General features: G+C 42.2%; 1 protein-coding gene across 2 annotated transcripts; it reads right to left on the minus strand.

The window, feature by feature from the left end:
- Positions 1-7,626: 7,626 nt before the first annotated feature.
- On the minus strand, positions 7,627-21,126 carry med4 (mediator complex subunit 4). Of its 2 annotated transcripts, XM_078408726.1 has the most exons (8): positions 21,034-21,084; positions 16,827-16,888; positions 16,403-16,469; positions 15,613-15,783; positions 12,106-12,163; positions 10,593-10,679; positions 9,224-9,355; positions 7,627-8,473 (listed from the first exon to the last, which is right to left on the minus strand). In XM_078408726.1, the coding sequence occupies exons 1-8, from the start codon at positions 21,049-21,051 to the stop codon at positions 8,301-8,303; spliced, it is 768 nt and encodes a 255-aa protein (XP_078264852.1). In that variant the 5' UTR covers positions 21,052-21,084; the 3' UTR covers positions 7,627-8,300. The 2 variants fall into 2 exon arrangements, with proteins under 2 accessions (XP_078264852.1, XP_078264853.1); XM_078408727.1 differs by lacking the exon at positions 16,827-16,888 and having other exon boundaries at positions 21,030-21,126.
- Positions 21,127-22,092: the final 966 nt, after the last annotated feature.

Raw genomic sequence — 22,092 nt, forward strand, 5'->3', positions numbered from 1 at the left:
TCTTAAACTCCAGACATTCCAGACTATAATGAGTCACATGTAGAAAGTATGTAAAAAATATTATGATTCTGTGGCACTGTGCTACCATTTGAAGCCATGCAGAAACCAACCATATATCACCTTGTCCTTATCTTCTGAAGTTGAATGCATCATTCAACAATTTCTCTCCATAATCGCTACATTTTCTTCTGATATTTAAAAATACCAGGTACAATACAAACAGCAATAATAACAAAAAGTGCAGCACGGTGACGCAGCGGTAGAGTTGCTGCCTTAGAGCGAATGCAGCGCCGGTGACCCGGTTCGATCCTGACTACAGGTGCTGTCTGTACGGAGTTTGTACGTTCTCCCCATGACCTGCGTGGGTTTCCTCCGAGATCTTCGGTTTCCTCCCACAGTCCAAAGTCATACAGGTTTGTAGGTAAATTGGCTTGGTAAATGTAAAAATTGTCCCTAGTGGGTATAGGATAGTGTTAATGTGCAGGGATCGCTAGTCGGCGCGGACCTGGTGGGCCGAAAGGGCCTGTTTCCATGCTGTATCTCTAAACTAAACTAAACTAAACCAAAAGGACACAAAATGCTGGAATAACTCATCAGGTCATGCAGCATCTCTGGAGAACATGGATAGGTGACGATTCGGGTCGAAACCAATGCGAAACGTCACCGTGTTCTCCAGAGAAGCTGCCTGACCAGCTGAGTTAAACCAGCACTTTGTATCCTTTGTGAAGGAAGGAACTGCAGATGCTAGTTTAAATCGAAGATAGACACAAAATGCTGGAGTAACTCAGCTGGACAGACAGCATTTCTGGAGAGAAGGAATGAGTGACGTTTCAGGTCAAGACGCCTCTACCTCTTTGGTGACCCTCAGACCATCTTGATCGGACTTGCTGGCTTTACCTTGCACGAAATGTTATTCCTTTATCATGTATCTATACATTGTAAATGGATGGATTGTAATCATGTATTGTCTTTCTGCCGACGGGTTAGCACACAACAAAAAGCTTTTTACTTTTCCATGGTACACGTGACAATAAACTAGACTGAACTGAGCAGAACCTCAGACCTTTCTCGAGAAGGGTCTTGACTTTGTATCCTTTTGTGTATTAACCAGTAATTCCTTGTTTCAGAAATAATATGTTGATTCAACAATGTTAGAAAGATTTAAAGCCTTACCTTTTAGCATAGTCGATACTTTCTCCTTTCCTGTTGACAACATGAAGCCGAGTCAATCACAAAACAAATGATCAGGTTTATGTAAGAGAATTTAATTGTCAGCTCGAGTTCTCAGTTAAACCTGTATTTCCTGAACCTAGGTTCCTCACTAGGTGCAAGTGGATAATTTGAATATTCATGTTTACCTTGTGCCACAAAGCCCCTTCGCAATTTTACATTTGGAACTTTTGATCTGCGAAATCTATAATTTTGGAAGTCAAATTTAAAATGAAGATCAATGCATTTTTAAGTATTAAATGCCACTGACTTTGTTCCTCTGACCCTTTCCTCTCAACCACAAGGATTCAAACTCAACCAGAACCCAGAAGCTTGCTTAAGTACAATACTGGGGGAATGATGCACTCAGTATTTCAAATGAGGCATTTTCTATGGTCTCTGAGTTGGTTCCAAGAGATCCCATGACATGACCTCAATGGGAGATATCTTTGATGTCCCAGCCAATATTTATCCTTCACATTGGTATTATGATCTTAGCCCAATGGATATCAGATGCAGACAATTTTGCTCACATTGCAACTGTAAAATCTGGGCCATTAGATTAAGTTGGATTGTTATTGTGTCTTACTTCTTTCCCTATTTTTACCAATATGAATTTAATGTAATCTATTAGGAAAATCATAAACTCTTGACCTGGTGATAATCATAAACAAATTTTGAGAGGAATTGATAAATGAGAAAAAACTGGTTCCTCTGTCAGGAGAGTTGGTAACCAAAAATAAATTGAGACAAAACAACACTTTGTTCTGTCCTTTGCAAAGATATGCTTTAAATGAAGAAACTTAAATAAAAATACTTGTTAAATTTCAGGATTTAGTAGAAAAAATATACGGATTCATCAATTTTCCTATTTTCTTTTCACTCTGAGCTGACTTTCCACCGCTTGGTGTCAAAAATAAATGAATGAAAACTTGCATTCAAATTAGTTCTTAATCAACAATGTTTTTTCAAGTCAACTGGTAAGAGGTTCAGTCTGGAAAAAAAGCTTGATCCATCCTGGGCTTGATGTGAGTGCTCAGTTATCTACTGTATATTTTGGGGTTTGCAGAAATCACTTTAATGACTACCAGTCTCCAGATCAAGAGTCAAGAGTGTTTAATTGTTATATACAACAGGAAGGACATTAGTCAGGCTGAAGGTCCATGACCAGTGGAGTTGCACAGGGATCTGTGCTGGGACCTCTGCTGTTTGCAATATATATAAATGCCGGGGACATTAACGTTGATAGGTCGGTTAGTAGGTTTACAGATGACACCAAGATTGCTGGGGTCGCAGACTGTGAGGAAGACTGTCAAAGTATACAGCAAGAAACACAGTATGGGTGGAGAAATGGCAGATGTGGTTTAATCTGAACAAGTGTAAGGTGTTACACTTTGGGAGGTCAAATGTAAGGGTAAAATTTGCAATTAATGGTATGACCCATAACAGCATTGATATACAATGGGATACTGGGGTCCAAGTCAATAACTCCCTGAAAGTGGCAATACAAGTAAGTGTTCAATCAAGAGTGTTGAATTATCATATGTACCGAAATGGAACAATGAAATTCTTACTTGCAGCAACACAACGGGTTTGTAAAAACAGTGCTCAATAGATAACATAAGAAACAAAGAAAAATTCAATAAATTAAAAACCCAATATCGTGCAAAAACAATACAAAGTCGGTTCTTAGTGCAACGAGGACAGTTTGTAGTTCAGAGTTTAGTTGGAGTTGGTAGTATTCATTAGCCTGATTATTGAGAAGAAGCTATTCTTGAACCTGGATGTTAGTTTTCAGACTCTTATATCTTCTTCCCGACGGCAGGGATGAAATGAAATGAGGGGTGAAATGGACAGGATATTGTGGGTCCTTGGTGATGCTGGCTGCCTTTTTGAGACAGTGCCTCCAATAAATCCCTTCGATGGTGGGGAAGTCAGAACCTGTGATGGACCAAAGTGTTCACTTTTGTAATTTCCTTCGTTCCTGGGCATTCGAGTTGCTGAACTAGGCCTTGATGCAACCAGTCAATATGCTCTCTACTGTACACCTGTAGAAGTTCAAGATAATATTCCTCGACATACTGAATCTCCTCAATCTTCTGAGCAGGATAAGGGATGGACTTTACGATTGCATCAATGTGCTGGGTCCAGGACAGATCTTCAGAGTTATATACACCCAGGAACTTGAAGTTGTTTGACTCTCTTCACCACAGATCTGTCAATGAAAATCTGTTTGTGGATCCTCAACCTTTCTTTTCTAAAGTCAACAATCAGTTCCTTTGTTTTACTGAAGTTGAGAGCAACATAATTGTTCTGGCACCATTCAATCAGATGATCGATCTCCCTCATATATTCTGACATAATTATCCACAATTCATTTAACAAAGGTGGTGTCATCAGCAAATTTAAAGTTGGAGTTGGTACTGTGACTGGCAACAGTCATGGGTGTAGAATGAGTAGGGCAGAGGGCGGGGCACACAGCCTTGAGGTACCTCTTTGCTGATGGTTATCAAGGAGGAAGTGTTGCTGCCAATTCAAACCGATTGTGTTCTGTTGATGAGGAAGCTGAGGATTCAGTTGCAAAAGAATGCACAGAGACCCAGTTCCCTGAGCTTGGAATTATAGTGCTGAACGCTGAGCTGTAGTCTATGAACAACAGCCTGATGTATGTGTTTTTATTGTCCAAGTGGTCCAGTGCACAATAGAGAGCTAGCTAGATGGCATCCCCGTTGATCTATTGTGGCAGTAGGCAAATTATACTGGGTCCGGGTTTTTGCCAAGGTAGGAGTTGATGTGCGCCATAGCCAACCTATCAAAGCATTTCATCACCACGGACGTTTGTGCCACCGGATGGTAGTCATTGAGACGTCACCATTCCTGGGCACTGGTATTATTGATGTCCTTTTAAAGCAGGTGGGAACCACAGTAGTGAGAGGTTGAAGATGTCCGCAAAAATTGCAGCCAGTTGGTCCGCGAGGGTTGACACTTAATATGGATGAATGCTGTGCACATTTCACAGAAACGTAGCTCACCCCAGCTCTTCAGACTTAACCCTCCAGCCCAAAGGTTTCTCGATCCATCCCATGGCCAACATGTGCCATCAGGAAAAGGGTGAGGCGGCAGTGTCTACCTCCGAGTAAACTTTTCGTGGTGCACAGACGTAGTAGTCTTGGCGAACTCCTGGTCCCTGCACCAGGTGTAGGATTTATAATGGAGGGGAAAATGTATACTGTAGGTTGAGGCAATTATGTGAAGCTGAGACAACGCTACTGAAGTCTTGAAAGAGAAATCATTCATCTTTAGTCACTATGCTAAACAAGAGTGAGAGAATTGCTTGTGGGTTGAGCCCAACCCTGCACATTCAGTTCCACTGGGATCAAGGAACCAAATGTCCAGAGCTGTGCTGAACCACACCCTTCATTTGGGTTTAGTGCCAGCAAGCAAAGCCAAACTTTGTTCCCAAGGGACTTATTCAATTGAATATGAATTATGTCTTTTTATGTCTGTATTATGCTGTATGTTCAACGTGAGGATTTCAATTGTGAATGAAGTTTCCAATAATGTGCAGGGATTGTTTAAGGATGCACTGGAAAATATTTGTGATACCAATGCCATTATCACAAGGCTCTAACCATCATGAGGACTGAAAGGGCTGGAATTGTTACTCAAAAAAATTTAAATATAATTTATACAATTATAAAGGAGAGTTAAGTGCACCAACTCCAACTTTAAATCCCTCATATACATGCCAAGCATCGTACCCATCGATATTAAACTCATTTATCAGTACGTGGTTAATGACTTGATGCATTGGCAATTCAAATGATCATTTTGATACTTTTAAGTGTTATGAGAGTACCTGCCTCTGCCTAATTCTAAGGCAGTGTGTTCCAAATGACAACTAACCATTCCTCAGATCCCCTCCAACTCTCCTACATCTCACCTTAAACCTTTGGCTTCAGATGCTTCTATTATGGACAAAAGATTCTGACTATCAGCCTTAACTATGCCTCTCACAATTTAGTATAATTCTGTGTAGGTAGGAACTGCAAAAGCTGGTTTACACTGAAGATAGAAACAAAACGCTGGAGCAACTCAGCAGGTTAGGCAGAATCTCTGGAGAAGAATAAGTGACATTTTGGGTTGACACCCTTCTTCAGCAGTGAGAGAGGGTGTTGCAAAACTCTCGTCGGAGAGCGAACTTCTTCAAAGTAGGCATACCTTGAGGAGATTATGCAGTGGAGCAGACAAAATGTGTAGGCAGGAACTGCAGATGCTGGTTTACACCGTAGACACAAGTAATCAGCATCTCCCTGATCTTATATTCCATACCGGAGCTAATAAAGGCATGCATCCCATATGCCTTCTTTACCACCTTATCTGTGCAGCCATCTCCTGGGAACCTTGGTTGTGAACAACCATTGTTCCTCAATACTATGTGTCCTATCTTTTTAGATCAGCCAAAGCGTATCGCCTCACACTTATTGGGATTAAATTCCTTCTGCCATTGTTCCACCCAATTTCCCAGCCGACCAAAATCATCAGTATCAGTGACATTATCCCACATTCATATCTAAATTGTTAATGAACAAGAAAAACAATAATAGGCCCGGTATAGATTCATGTGGTACACCATTGTGGTTGGCTTATGATAAGAGCAGAGAGGTGGAAGATCTGTGGTGCAGCTTGGAAATAAGAGATAGTGGGCAGACTGGAGATCCAAAATGGGTTGGAGAAAGTATGTCAACTAAAAGAAAAAGAGAAGCAGAAGTAAAAAACAAAAACACACTGACCCTAGGATTGCAAAGATATTGGCAAGGCAGCTGTTAGGAGATGTGGCTCATTTCTTGCTCAGAGAAAGGAGGCCCAAAAGGGTGGTACCGTAAAAGGGGAAGAACATTTTGCAGTGCTACCCCTTAATTCAGCTAAGAAAATATGAGTGAGAAACTAATGCAAGCAGTTATATCTGAATGTGATGGGAACAGCACAAAACTAGTAAACAATCAGGAAAAGTTAAAATGTAGGAATGATATTCAAGTTCTTAAAGAATGTTGAATGGGAGCTGAAGTATTTAAACTTGCATCAAGAAACCTAAGTACGGAGGATAAAATGGGAGGATTCAGAACTGCAGCAGATTTTTTTTTGAGCTCTCTCACTTTTGTTCTGTGTCATCACAGCTTCCCCAAAACCAATTTGTCAATAATTCTGCAGAAAGTAAAACAGAAAACGCGAGGGTTTTCACCAACTGGTGGTCTACTGTTACCAATGGAGTTCTACAATGCTCAGTACACAGTGCTTCATTATTTGTAACATTTATCAATGAATTACCCCTCTACGCAAGTTTGCAAATTATGTAAAAAGTTGTCTGGCAGGCAAAAGAAATGCAAGAGGACAAAAGGATCTAGGCATTTTGCTGAGTTGGGCAGAATATGGAAATTAATACTGATAAGTGTGCGGGAATGGGCCATAATGTAAGGTCACTTGCAATATGTGGGAGCATATTGAATCATGCAGAGGAATGAAGGATCCTTGGATGTACGTTCACAGAACAAATTGTAAGTTACAAAGAGGAGGGGAAGGGATGTTGAGTGGGGCAGGAATCGTTTACAAAAATATGGAGTCAGGTGAAAAACTGTTGTGACAACCTTAGTGAATAATAAATTTTAAGTTGTACAAAGGGAAAACATGAATAACTAAAATTAAAACAAAACTGTTGGAATGCGAGATACCAAGTCTGCAAGTAAAATAACATTTAAAAAACATTTGGACAAGTACATGGATAGGAAAGATTTAGAGATATGGGCCAATCACAGGCTGGTTGGACTCGTGTTGATGGGGTATCTTGGTTAGCATGGGCAAGTTGGGCTGCAGGGCCTGTTTCCATGCAGTATGGCTCCATAATTCAATGACTGATATGACTGGCAGGGTAGCAGTTAGTAGAGAAGCTCCTTCACAGGTTCAGTGAGGCAGGCTCAATGCTGACCTCTGGGTGTTGCCTGTCTGGAGTCTCCCAGTGACCACCTGGATTTCCTCCAGGTGCACCAGTTTCCTCCCATGTTTTATGACTGGCAGGTTAATTTGCGAAAAGTGCCTCCAATGTAGATGTGTGGTAGAAGAATCAAGGGGCATTCATGGACCTACAAGGAACAGGTAATAGGAAAACAAGTGGAGAATAGGGCTGATGGGTACGCTCTGACAACTAACACAATGAGCTGAGATGGGTTGTGATGGGCTTCATCTATGTTGATTTTGCAGGCTCTTTAAATGTTTCTCTATCCAGGCTGCAATGCATTGACAATCAATTAAAAATATTCCCATAAATACATTAATACTGTCTGTGTGTAAAGCACAGTATTTATTTACAATATAGAAAACATTTCTTAAACCACAAAATATAGATGTCAAACAATATTGTGCATAAACATTTTTTTTATTATGGAAAGTTTATTTGTATGTCACAGTGAAGTAATCAGTCCAACTGCACTTATGAAAAAAAATATTTTACAATTCAGACAAAAGTCACATGTTTGGGGAGGAGGGAGAATTGAATTCTCACATTTTGGGAAACGAGTTCTAACACAATTGCAAAGTCATTCCTGTAAAAACGTTGATTTCAAAAAACATCTTAAAAAAGGCCATGGCTCCTTTTTTGTCACAGCTTAACCTGTTTATGAAAATGTATTTCATTCTCAGTAACACATACTTATAACTGGTATGCAACAACTAAAAACTGCAACTTCTATTTCAGGGGGAAATATATTTCCACCTTTTTCTCTAGAAAAACTTATATACTAATGTAAAACAGTACAAATTTGTCTATATTAGGACTTGAAATTCTATAGAATAAATTAATCAACGACTTCTTACTTTTATGTTATTTCCATCATCAACAATCCAAATAAACTGGATAGAAAATTAAGCTGTGCAAAAAACATGTCATTAAGTATCATTTCAATCATGCACAGAACTTTATCCATCTCACAACAAAGGTTATCAAAATATAAATATATTTGTATCGATTCTGCATCAACAATATCAAATAAGGAACGGGGAAAATCCTAGGATTTTAACAGAGGAGTACTCTTGCGCCTTCAGTCAGAGTCACTACTGCTGCTTGAAGAATCAGTTGACATAACTTCCACATCATCTTCGTTTTCTTTGTTATGTCCAGGAGGCTCCAGCATAAAATCATTGTTGTGATTTGGAGGCAATAGATTGAGGGGCATGTCATTTGATTGCCACGGGTATTGAGGAGCAAGTACATCTGAAATACAGAAATACCGAAAGTTAAAACGAGCATGGTTGTATTTTATCCAAAACTAGTCTCAGAATGAGTTTGAAATAGATGCAAATACCCAAAGCCTTGCTTTCTCAAACATTCGCTCCATCTGGTGCAGACACAAATGATCTCATTCTTGCCCTTGCTCACCAAATTAAAACCCAAATTCCTTGCGGAATGATTATTCCACCACTAATCCACCATACAGCATAATAGTTAAGTTAGAGGTTAAGTTAGTTACTGAATTATTGAAAGTAGAGTTTAAATTCTACCAGGCCATTTAGATGATTTAAATTCATGCAATTAAATATTTTTGTAAAAAATTGATGATGAAACGACCAAACTACAATAAAAAAAACAATCTGGTCCTCTGTTGTCATGGTTCAAGGTCTTTTCTTGTCACGTGTACCAATTAAGGTAAATGATATTTGATTTATCATGGGAATTAAATCTGTTATCCTTACCAGGTCCAGTCCATATGCAGGTACAGACCCACAGCTAGGAGTAATTTGCAGTAACCAATTATGTTCCCAACCAGAATGTCTTTGGTACATGAATTGGAACTAGAGCATTCTGAAACTGGAGAAACCCATGCAATCTCAGAGAGAACATGCAGACTCCACAGAGACATGCTTGATCAGGATTGAACCCAGGTTGCTGGATCTGTCAGGTAACAGCACTGCCTGCTGTCACTGTGCCCCCTTAAATCATAATCTATGCATTGATAGCTGTTACCTGGTAATCTGCCCGCGGCCAATGCATCTCCAGGTAAATGCCCATTTACTCCATTGGTTGAAAGGTTACTTTGCTGTCCCAGAATACCACTCCTCATTTCCAGATCAGTAGGATATGGTCTCCGTGGATCACCTAAATCAAGGCATAGTATAAGAAAATAACTGCAGATGCTGGTACAAATCGAAGGTATTTATTCACAAAATGCTGGAGCAACTCAGCAGGGCAGGCAGCAGCTCAGGAGAGAAGGAATGGGAGACTTGAGTCTGAAGGGTCTCGACCCGAAACATCACCCATTCCTTCTCTCCTGAGATGTTGTCTGACCTGCTGAGTTATTCCAGCATTTTGTGAATAAATCAAGGCATATATTAGAATCAGATTTCCCAATGTGTAATCGTTACTGTGAAAAAGCAGACCTTGTTTCACTATTCTATAATAATATTCAGTGTGCGACTAAATAGATTGCAAGGACTTGCTCATTGAAAATTAGAATATAGCCCGGCACACATTTCTCTCCTACTTTTGCCACCCTGCCCTTTTCCCTTCCACCCACATCCCTTCCTTTGGCTCGGATTTCATTTCTCTTTCTTTACGTGGAATTCTTTTGACTCCTTTTCACCTCCAACCTTTATTACTTGCCCCACCCATCTGCCAATCACCTTACCCACTCACCTGTATCTACCTATCACTTCCAAGGGTTTGTCCCACCCACAGCTATCTTTTCCAGCTTTCTCTCCCTTATTCCAATCAGTCTGAAGAAGGGCCCCAACCCAAAGCGTTGTCCGTTCATTCCTTCCATAGATGCTGAGTTTCTCCAACACTTTTTTAAACTATATACAATGCAGGTCGCTTCTATTTCTGATTTTTATTCTCTCAGAGCGATCTAAATGATGATATTTCACAAGGTGACCCAATTGCAGAACAAGGAAGGTTTTATAACAAAATTGGTTTTCAGTGCCGATTAAAATTCAGGTCAGGAGGAAGATTTAAGGCATTCACAAGAACGATTAATGGGAAGACAGAGGATTATTTGATAAAATATATTATAAACTATGGTGAAGAAGAATTCAGAGTTTTCAAAAATAAGTGAATAAACAGTTTGTTAAACAACTGAAATCTTTGGGGAAATAGCAGAACAGGAGTGAGCCATTCACACCACAGGGAAAAGGTACAAGTATAATATATCTTGTCCTGCACCTTTCCGTGATTTCATACATTCAGTGCTGCTTTTCCTGCATTGAGGGAATATATAATAAATTTAATAGATTAAATATAACTAGGAATATTCAATGTGAAATGGGTATTAAAATTTAGGGCATTAGTACAATGGTATAATTAAAATATTGAATATCAAATATATTTAAATTCCTACCTGGCACCCATGTTAATGGTGCTGCTACAGCATTACTGGCACTTATCCTGTGAGCATATTTAATAAGTTCTTCAGATGAGATTGCACCTGGGATGAAAATTGAACAATTATTCCTTTCTAATCTGATCTCAGAAATAAAAACAGATTCAGCTGATCCAAACTCTTAAAAAAAACATGTGGAATATTTTCTTATTGTTTTCTTGCAGAAAATCTCTAAAACTGATCACCGCAGTTTTTTTCAATGTTGTCAAGGATGTTTTAATTATTGTCTGCATCAGTAAGCATGCAAAAGATTTAGCATCATAATTCCTCCTACAGAAGGTCCAGAATTTGCTGTGAACAATTGAAAAACTAATACAGGGACATTACAATTGAAATCAGAAAATCAGTACCATTATACAATAATTAAAGCATACAGTAATATTTACAATCTTCAAATTTCCTCTGGAAAAAAAATGTCTACAAGAGAAGACATGCCTCTCTAATTCAGACCCCCCAACATTTGATTTTACAAATTCAGAATTTTGATGTCCAAAATTCAAAATTTTACATCAAAATTCATAATATGGCGCGTAATGCAACTTTTCAGCCAAAACAAAGGATGTACGCCAAATGCGCCTACGCGTTGCGCTACATTCACGTGTGAAAAACGACTATTATTTCCATCAGTCTGGAGTTTTTGGACTACATGTACAATGTCAGGCCTATCATGAGTATATTCTACGATTATAGAAAGGTTATTGAACAGAAATACTTTTTACAACAAAGAAAAAAAATTTTGTTTTGTTTTTTCTATTTTGCTTTTTCCTTACACATCCCAATTCTCTTGGAATTGAATAAAAGAACAATAGTCATAAATTTATGACTAAGTTATGAAGAAAGAGCTTCATTAAAAAAAACTGCACATACCTAATTTAATTGAAGACATACTTGCTCCAGTGGTCTTCAACAGCAAATCACAACGGTCTATGTCCCCCCCAACCCTATTCCCCCCAAACCCCTCTCCCCCTTCCCTCCACCCTACCCCCAAATCCACTCCCCCACCCCCCCTCCCTTCCTCCACCTCCTCTGACCCCCACTCCCTCCCCCCACTCCACTGCCCCTCCTCCCCCGCACCCTAACACCCCCCCTCCATCCCCTCACAACATCAATGGGCCTCACGCTCCACAGCGAGGAGAGGCCAGTGGCGAGGACGGGCAAGCGGTGAAGTGAGGCCAGCCAGCGAGGCAAGACCAGCGACGAGGCGAGTACAGCGGCGAGGCGAGGCTAGTGGCGAGGTGAGTACAGCTTCGAGGCGAGATCAGCGGCGAGGCGAGGCCGGGCCAGGGGCAGGGCAAGGCGAGCGGCGGGGCATGTGTTTTGCGGAAAAATATGAGGCGAAATCGGAATGGCGGAAATTAAATAAGCGGAAACTTTCCGCCAAATTCGGAAGGGTTGGGAGGTCTGTTAATTGCCTCTGCAGTGTTGTAGTGATGTACAAAATGTAAGTAATTTTCCTGTTAATTATATCTACCTTTTCTTGCTTTCTCTATAGATTTTAACTTCTCTTTGGCTTGATACACAGCAGTTGCCTTTGGGGAGAAAAAGGATGTATTTAGTATTTCATTTACCGGGCATCAACTTCCATTATTTCATTACTGACACAAATTGTAGATATAAATGCATCTTTTCTAGAATTATTATCATCCACTTTACAGTTCCATTAGTTTAGAAGTCTTATGGATAACTGACATCTAATAATGATGAAATTATGCTTGAACACTGACTTATGATTCCAGAGAAATTTCCAAGAAACAGAATATCAAAATATAATTCATATGCTTATGAAAGTTTCAAAATAATGCTGTTCTTCCGTGCAAATTGCTTGTTGTAATATTTGATAAAAATAATCAGTTTTAAGAACTGAAATAATGTCTAATATTGATATCTTCTGTGTTTTCATGTGCATTTAAGGCAGCACCAGGTGAACACACTACCTGGCAGTATATACATCTTTAAAAGACATTTATTCCACTTGGAAAAATTCTTATTGGCCAACCAAATAGTTAGCCAAAGCAGGTTCAACAACTGAATGTACTACTAACATCGGAATTAATATTTCATGTAGTCGCATCCTCACTAAATCCTTGGAATCAGAAAATTGAGTCAGTATACGAAGAAATGTCTTCTTTGTGGAAAAGGAAAAGCCATTGGGCCCCTATCTGCAACCGCAGGAGATGCAACACCTGTCCCTTTACCTCCCCCCTCGACTCCATCCAAGGACCCAAACAGTCTTTCCAGGTGAGACAGAGGTTCACCTACACCTCCTCCAACCTCATCTATTGTATCCGCTGTTCCAGATGTCAACTTCTCTACATCGGCGAGACCAAGCGCAGGCTCGGCGATCGTTTAGCTCAACACCTTCGCTCAGTCCGCCTTAACCTGCCTGATCTCCCGGTGGCTGAGCACTTCAACTCCCCCTCCCAGTCTGACCTTTCTGTCATGGGCCTCCTCCAGTGCCATAGTGAGGCCCACCGGAAATTGGAGGAACAGCATTTCATATTTCGCTTGGGCAGCTTATACCCCAGCGGTATGAACATTGTCTTCTCCAACTTTAGATAGTTCCTCAGTCTCTCTCTTCCCCTACACCTTCCCACTGTCTTCCTGTCTCCACCTATATCCTTTCTTTGTGTCCCCCCCCCCGACATCAGTCTGAAGAAGGGAATCGACCCAAAACGTCACCCATTCCCTCTCTCCTAGATGCTGCCTGACCTGCTGAGTTACTCCAGCATTTTGTGATACCTTTGATTTGTACCAGCATCTGCAGTTATTTTCCTACACAACTTGTGCCCCTACAGCTCCTTAGTCTTACAGAAAAAACAGACCAATCAGTTTCCTCCAGCTCTTCTGCATACCACTTCCTCGCAGTTCTGATGTTATGACACATCTACTGGGTCATGCTTTGGGTTCTTCGGTGTGTACAGCTGTAGAGCACTTTTCCCAGTTGTGCGGATGCCATACTTGATGGTCTGAATTGCCGAGTATGTACTGACATTCATGCGAGAAGACTTGGGATCTATAACATCTCCCATCACATTAAATGACCCATCCACCTGATGGCCATGGAAACAACTCATAATAGAGTTGCTGCCTTACAGTGCCCGAGACCTGGGTTCGATCCTGACTACAGGTGTTGTCCGTACAGAGTTTGTACATTCCCCCCGTAACCTGCGTGGGTTTCTCCAGGTGGTCCAGTTTCCTCCCACACTCCAAAGATATACAGGTTTGCAGGTTAATTGGCTTGGTATAATTGTAAATTGTTCCTAGTATGTAGAGGATAGTGTAAGTGTGCGGGGATCGCTGGTTGGCGCAGACTCGGTGGGCTGAAGGGTCTATTTCCGCACTGTATCTCTAAACTAAACAGTAAGGGTGTCAGGGGTTATGGCAGGAGAATGGGGTCAAGGGTTTAGATAGATCAGCCATAATTGAATGGCGGAGTAGACTTGATGGGCAGAATGGCCTAATTCTGCTCCGAGAACTTATGTGGGAATGTGGGAGGAAACCGGAGCTCCCGGAGAAAACCCACGCAGGTCACATGGAGAACAGACAAACTCAGTACAGACAACACCCATAGTCAGGATTGAACTTGGGTCTCTGGCGCTGTAAGGCAGCAACTCAGTTTTTAGTTGAGATTCTTTACTTGGCCTTTCTTTTTTATAACAGTTTCACTGTGGTTCCTGCTGTTTCTCCATTGTTATCGCTCCATTTCATTTCACAATACCATGTAATACCCCTCTATTGCTTTCTACATTTTTAAGCAGAACATAGAACAGTACATCACAAGAACAGGCCCTTCATCCCACAATGCCTGTGCCGAACATGATGCCAAGACTAACTCTTATCTGCCTGCACATAATCCATATATTCTCCATTCCCTGCATATCCATGTTTCTATCTAAAGTCTCTTAAACACCCCTATCATATCTGCCTCCATCACCACCACATTCGAGGCACCCACCACCCTCTGTGTAAAAAAATTTGCCCCGCACATCTGCATTAAACTTTGCTCTTCCCACCTTAAAGCTACGCCCTCTAGTAGTTTATATTTCCAGGGGAAAGGTTCTGTATCTACCTTCTCTATGCCTCTCATAATTTTTATATACTTCCCTCAGTATATAAAGGTCTCCCCTCAGCCACCAGCATTCCAGAGAAAACAATCCAAGTCTGTCCGACCTCTTCTTGTAGCTAATACCCCCCAATTCAGCCAGCATTCTGGTAAACCTCCTCTGCACCCTCTCCCAAGCCTGTACCTTCCTGCAATGTATTGTCACATTAATTCTGATATTCATCATTCCACTATCATTATAATCCAACTCTACCATGTAAGGTTATGTTACTGTGATCCCCTGGCCTTTCCTCTCTATAAATGTAAATAACTTCTCTCTTGGAGTTTAATCTCCCGTTCCGTTGGACAAAATGCAGGCTTACTGTGCATGCTGTGGGTGTTTGGAGTTACTCTACCCTCCACCCGAGTATCTTTCACCACCAAAGGCAACAACCCATAAAGCCCCGACCGCTTTGACTGACAGAACTCTGGCCATCATGTTCCGCCGGGTCCTAGCGCCCGACGAACTTCTGCAAAATTTTATTTTTTAATTTCCGTTACCGAATTTCTATATCCGCGGAGAAATCTCATGGATGATTCATACAATTAAGCCAATGTCCCTAACTTGATATTTGTGACAAAATGTGTAGGAAATACAAATTTTGGTGGCATGTTTTCCAGGGAATGTCCATTTCATTAATATAAACAGAATTTACAAAGTGTGAGTAACAAGCATTACAAGATTAATAAAGTATAAAAAGGTTTACTGTACTTTTTAGGAAATAGATTATTTGGATAATACAATATGATCAGTGGTTTTAAAAGCCAGTACATCCGACTGAAGTTATGGAGATCATTATCATCTGCCAATGACCAAAATCCAACAAAAGGTTCTCTACAGATTAAGGATTTAAAAAAAATGCAGCTATAACTCACTAATACGTGCTCAGCCTCTTTGAGCTGCTTCTGTAACTGCTGGATGTCACCATCTCGTTTCTCCACCTCTTTCTCGAGAAGGTGCATTTCCTCCTGGATTTTACCTTGCTCTAATGCAACTTTTACTATTTCTTGGAATTCTCCATCCTTCTGAATCAATAAATTCAAGATCTGAAAAGGAAATCAATTTAAAAATAGATAAACATTTTTCAGTTACTTGAGCAAGCTAATTTTGCAATGCAGTGAAAACCCAATATAGTGCAAAACAATGCCCGAAGTCCATAGTGCAACCAAGGCAGTTCGCAGTTCAGAGTTTAGATGGAGTTCGTAGTGCTCAGTAGCCTGATGGTTATTGTGAAGAGGTTGTTTCTGAACCAGGACATTACAGTTTTCTGACTCCTATACCTTCTTCCTGATGGCAGGTGTGAAATGAGAACGTGGCCAGGGTGGCGTGGGTTGTTGTCGATGCTGGCTGCCTTTTTGACACAGCGCCTCCTCAATGTTGAAGAGGTCAGAACCTATGATGGAACGAGCAGTGTTCACCACTTTTGAAATCTCCTTTGTTCCTGGCCATTCGATTTTGTCAGACCAAGCCATGATGCAACCAGTCAATATTACCTCTACTTCGTTCATGAGAGTATTTGTCGACAAACCAAATGTCCAAAGGAAGCAGAGGTGTTGATGGGGTTTCTTTTTAATTGTATAAATGCGCTGGGTCCAGAAATATAATACAAATAGGACACTCTTTGAAATCATTGCAAATAATGCAATGCAATTTTGCATTCCTTACCTGATTTTCTTCTCCTGGCTGTGCAATTTTCTGGTTTCTGGATAATGCAAGTAGTTCTATTAATTCCCTGAAGATAAAGGGAAAAATAACTATTTAAAATGAAGTTTGGGCCCTGATCATGAAAAATAAATTTTTTAGCCTGCACTAATCAAATGAGTTTTTTTTTGTATTCTCAGTGCAAATGATGTCTACCTTCATCATTGTATTGACTTTAACTATTCGCAATTAGCAACATGAAACATTTTTACCTCAGAATAACATGGCGAGGAATATAAACATACTTCTATTGTGATCCAACAACATAGCTTTCCCAGGACCAAAGAGGAGCAGCTTCTATTACATCAATATAATAATCCCCAGGCCAGCCAACCATACTGTGAAACTGATTGATTGATTTTATTTTTGCCAAATCATAAGTACTCACAAATGATGTATTCTGGCATCTACGGAAAGCAGGGTTGGGATTCTTAAATTTACTTCAAAATACTGTAAAACAGAAAACTTTCATCATCCAATGTTGCTGGATTTGAACCCAGATGCCAGATTTCCTTAATGCAAGGCATTATCCAGTACCCATTAGATCTATTTTGTCTCATCAATAATACAACTGTTTCCCCAAATGTATAATAAGCTTCATTCAAACTTAAAAACTTCATTTATAACTTTTCAATCACAAGAAACCATATTACATCCAAACTTATACCCATCTGCTGTACATTCCCAAGTGAACAGAAAGAGGAAGAATTATCCTCTTATGTTTTTAGGTGTATCCGTTTCCAGCTGTAGGTGAGCTGTTGCCTTATAGCATGAGAGATTCAGGTCTTTCCACTGACTGGTTAGCAAGCAACAAAAGCTTTTCACTGTACCTTGGTACATGTACATGTAACAATAAACCAAACTTCAATCCTGACCTCGGATGCTGTGGAATTTGCATGTTCTCTCTCTGTTTTATGCACTTGCCAGGCCTACTGGATCTCCCGGTTGCTAACCATTTTATCTCCCTTTCCCACACTGCCCTTTCGTCTTGGGCCTCCTCCATTGCCAGTGAGACCACATGCAAACTGGAGGAACAGCATCTCATATTCTGCTTGGGTAGTTTACAACCCAACATTATAAACATTGAATTCTCCAATTTTAGGGGGCTCTCAAAACCAGCCCCCTTCTCCCCCACCTGGGCTCCCACTGCTTGCTTCCAAGCAAATAAAGAGAATGCCATTACACTCCTTGATTTAAAATAAAAACAGAAAATGCTGGAAACATTTACAGGCCAGGCAGCATTTGTGGAAAGAGAAAGGGAGCTAGCGTTCCAGGCCCAAAACTCTTCTGTGAACCTGAAACATTTACTTTGTTTCTCTTTCCACAAATGCTGTATGACCATAAAGGTTTCCAACGGTAAACGGGGTGACACGGTGGTGCAGCGGTAGACTTGCTGCCTTACAGCAAATGCAGCGCCAGAGACCTAGGTTCGATCCCGACTATGGGTGCTGTCTATACGGGGTTGTACGTTCTCCCCGTGACATGCCTGGGTTTTCTCCGAGATCTTCGCTTTCCTCCCACACTCCAAAGACGTACAGGTTTGTAGGTTAATTAGCTTGGTGAATGTAAAAATTGTCCTTAGTGGGTATAAGATAGTGTTAGTGTGCGGGGATCGCTGGTCGGCGCGGACCTGGTGGGCCGAAAGGGCCTGCTTCCACGCTGTATCTCTAAACTGTATCTCTAAACATTTTTCATGGCAGATTTCCAGCATCTCAGTTTCTATTGATTTATAATCCAGACCTGCACCTTGTTGGTGATGGAAAAAGCTTCATGGCACCAAGTGAACCGCCTGAAGTGGGATATCCAACCTCTAACCCCGTTGTAGACATGGCATTTGTGGTTAATCCAGGTTAGGTTTTGGTCAACAGTGACCTTGGAATTTGATAGTGGGGGCACTGATCCTAATGCCACAATGTCAAACTCACTCTTGTTCAAGCAAGCAATTGGCCAGCTCTGTGTGACCATATTATTAAATGTCAATTACCAATGCTGTCTTGGTCTTGCTCGATGGGTTGGGATACTTGGTTTTGCCAAATTGCAGCAAAATTTAATTGAACTCCGCAGCAAACATCCCAATTTTTTGACTGTATGATGGAAGGAAATGCCATTCATAAATCAGATGAAGATGCCTGGGACTCGGACACTGCCCTGAGGAATTCCTGTAGTGATGTCCTTTTGACTGGATTGATTGGCCTCCGATCACCACAGATGTATTCTTTTATGCAAGATATGGCTCCAATCAGCACAGTGCATTCTCATTGATGCCCATTGACTTCAGTTTTACCAGGATTTGTTGACATCACATCCATCATATGCTTCTTTGGTGTCAAGATTAATCACTCTCAAATCATCTTTGGATTTCAGCTCTTTGGCCAAGTTTGGATTTACCTCCTCCCTTTAACTCTACACTACTATTTGCATTTATATACAGTAGGAGAGCAAAACTTCAATCTGAGTTGTTGGTTGTGACAGCTTAAGTGCTTATTGTATTCATTTAACACACTTACAGCCTTGCACTGCTACTCAAAGTGGTGTTAATAGCAGCATGCACTAATGCCTTCATCGTGGTGGATAAAGCATCTGAGATCCCCAGTTAGAGCTGCCAAGTCTTTTATGCATTTTGTATATACCTATAACCAAAAAACGGTTACCCGCCTAATTCTACTTTTCTGCTCTTGGTATACAGCCTCCTAGATCATAGTACATTTTACATTTTAAAAAAATGATGGTTTCTGCTTCTAATCTTTTAGAAGTCACCTACCCCTCCCCCGGTCCAGTCACCCCTGCTGCAGCCCTCCTTGTCTGCACGTCCAGTACACTGCCCCACCTCCCCTCCCACAGCACTTGGGTCACAGTCACCGCCCACTGCTTCTGCTTCTCCTGCCCCAACCCCACCACCTCCCCCCAAACCACACCCCCTCCTCCTCTCACACCCTTGAGCACACAGCCCCTGTGCTCCAATCTGTCTTTCTCCACAGACCAGGTGAGAAATGAGCTCAGGAGGATCAATGCGAGGAAGGCGGCTGGTCCGGACGGCATCAGCTCGAGGCTCCTTAAGTCCTGTGCAGACCAACTGTGCAGATCAATCTGAGCCTGAAACTGGGGAGAGTTCCACAGCTGTAGAAAACATCCTGCATGGTACCGGTACCAAAGCTGCACCTGAAGGAACTCAATAGTTCCAGGCCGGTGGCACTGACATCACACCTGATGAAGACACTGGAGTGCCTGGTCCTCGCCCATATTCGCCCCCTGGTGAGACCATCAATCGATCCGCTGCAGTTCGCCTACCAGACTCACATTGGGGTGGATGACACCATCATCTACCTATGGAACAGAGCTCTTTCACACCTGGAGAAGCCGGATAGCACTGTGAGAATCATGTTTTTTAAATTTCTCCAGTGCATTCAACACCATCCAGCCGGTGCTTCTGGGGGGCAAGCTGGAGCACATAGGAGTGGATCACCACATCATATCCTGGATTCTGGACTACCTCACCAACCGACCACAGTATGTGAGGACAAAGGACCCTGGTCTCGGACATGGTGGTCTTCAGCACAGGGGCTCCACAGGGAACAGTCCTAGCTCCATTCTCGTTCACCCTGTACACTGCGGACTTCAGGCACAGCTCTGCAAATTCCTATCTACAGAAGTTCTCTGACGACTCTGCCATTGTCAGCCTCGTCACAGGCGACGATGACAGGCCGTACAGAGAACTGATCAAGGAGTTTGTGGACTGGTGCTAACGGAATCGCCTCCGGATCAATGCAGGGAAATCCAGGGAGATTGTGGTAGATTTCCACAGGCGCAGCCAGGCCCCCCCGACACCGGTGAACATCCAGGGAATGGACATCGGGAGGGTGGATTCTTATAAGTACCTGGGTGTCTACCTCAATAATAAATTGGACTGGACCGAAAACACCGATGCGCTATACAGAAAGGGCCAGAGTAGACTTTATCTGCTAAGGAGACTCAGGTCCTTTGGAGTGTAGGGGGCACTCCTAAGGACCTTCAACAACACGGTGGTTGCATCAGCAGCAGCATCTCAGCGGCGGAAGGGAAGAGACTCGACAAGTTGGTCAGGAAGGCCAGTTCTGTCCTGGGTTGCCCCCTCGACTCAGTGCAGGTGGTGGGAGAGAGGAGGATGATGGCAAAGTTAACATCGCTGCTGGACAACAACTCCCACCCCATGCAGGACATTCACTGTCACTACACTGAGTAGCTCCTTCAGTGACAGACTCCTTCACCCCAAGTGAAGGAGAGATATAGGAGGTCCTTCCTTCCCGCTGTTGTGAGACTGCACAACCAGCACTGCTCCCAGCAGAGCAGACGAGTCAACATCTGGGATGTGAACGTCACGACCAGGTACAGTATTAATTGCAAATAACTGAATCAATTTTTAAGTCCCTGTGGTCATCTTCAGTGCTTTGCCTCAAACTATTCCTTCAGTCTTCTATCCTTACCCTATCTTTCCTCTTGTACATCTCCATCATTACCAATCAACTCCAGGAAATGTCGGAAAATCCCCTTGAAGAGCACAAACATTGGCCCCAAGCACTCGAACTATATCCGCTTCGCGAACACGGCACCTTACCTACACAAGACTTCCACATCATCCAACACTCCCAGCAGCTTATCCCTAGTGCTTCTCTCCAAGGCCGCCATTTACCTCCGTACACACCAAAGCCTACGCACGCGCAATGGCAGGCGATGATTAGCGCCTCCCCGGCCCTTTGGTGGTACTGAGATTTGCAGCCCGCCTTGGACTGCGCCTCGCCGACGTTGACGGTGGCAGCTGGGTTTGCAGCGGGAGGTGCAAGTCCGCGGTGCACTGGTTGTCACGGGATCGCAGTAGGAAGTGTGGATTCGAAGAAAATATCCGAGTATGCGCTGTTAAAAAAACAAAATGGCATATTCTCTTTCTTAGCAAATGGCGGTCATAGTGATTTGTATACTTGATAGCAATATTATGGTCATCTGATGGGGCATCTTGAATGCCGGCCAAGATCCTTGAAGATTGGTGGTGCATGGGGGATGGGGGTTGCTTTGCTCAGTATGTGTTTCTCAAGAAAAGACACAAGCGGGACAGGCCGCATCTCTGGAGAACATGGATATATCAGTCTGAAGAAGGGTCTCGACCCGAAACGTCACCCATTCCTTCTCTCCCGAGATGCTGCCTGACCTGCTGAGTTACTCCAGCATTTTGTGAATAAATCGATTTGTACCAGCATCTGCAGTTATTTTCTTATATAACGTTGCGGGTCGGGACTGATTCCTAGTTCCTGGAGTTGTATCCAAGTCTTTCATTATTCTTTATTGCAGGGCAACGCTTGTCTGAAGAGCTTTGGAATGTTTTGTTACGTCTAAGATGTCACGTGAATGCAAATAATCATTGAGAGATTTCTTAGTGCTGGGAGAGGGGGTGGGTGGAGGGAGAGAGAGCGCACGAGAGAGAACTGTCCGCGCGTCCTCCCAGGGGGTGTTGGAAGAAACTGCAGATGCTGGTTTACACCGAAGATAGACACTAAATGCTGGAGAGAAGGAATGGGTGATGTTTCGGACCGAAACTCCTTCAGACTGGCTGTTTTTCGGGTCGGCGAGCGCCGGCGGGGGCGGGCCTGCGGTTCCCGAGCGCCGGCGGGGGCGGGGCTGCGGTT

The sequence above is a fragment of the Rhinoraja longicauda genome, chromosome 12 (assembly GCF_053455715.1).
Source record: "Rhinoraja longicauda isolate Sanriku21f chromosome 12, sRhiLon1.1, whole genome shotgun sequence".
In the NCBI taxonomy this organism is placed as follows: Eukaryota; Metazoa; Chordata; class Chondrichthyes; order Rajiformes; family Arhynchobatidae; genus Rhinoraja; species Rhinoraja longicauda.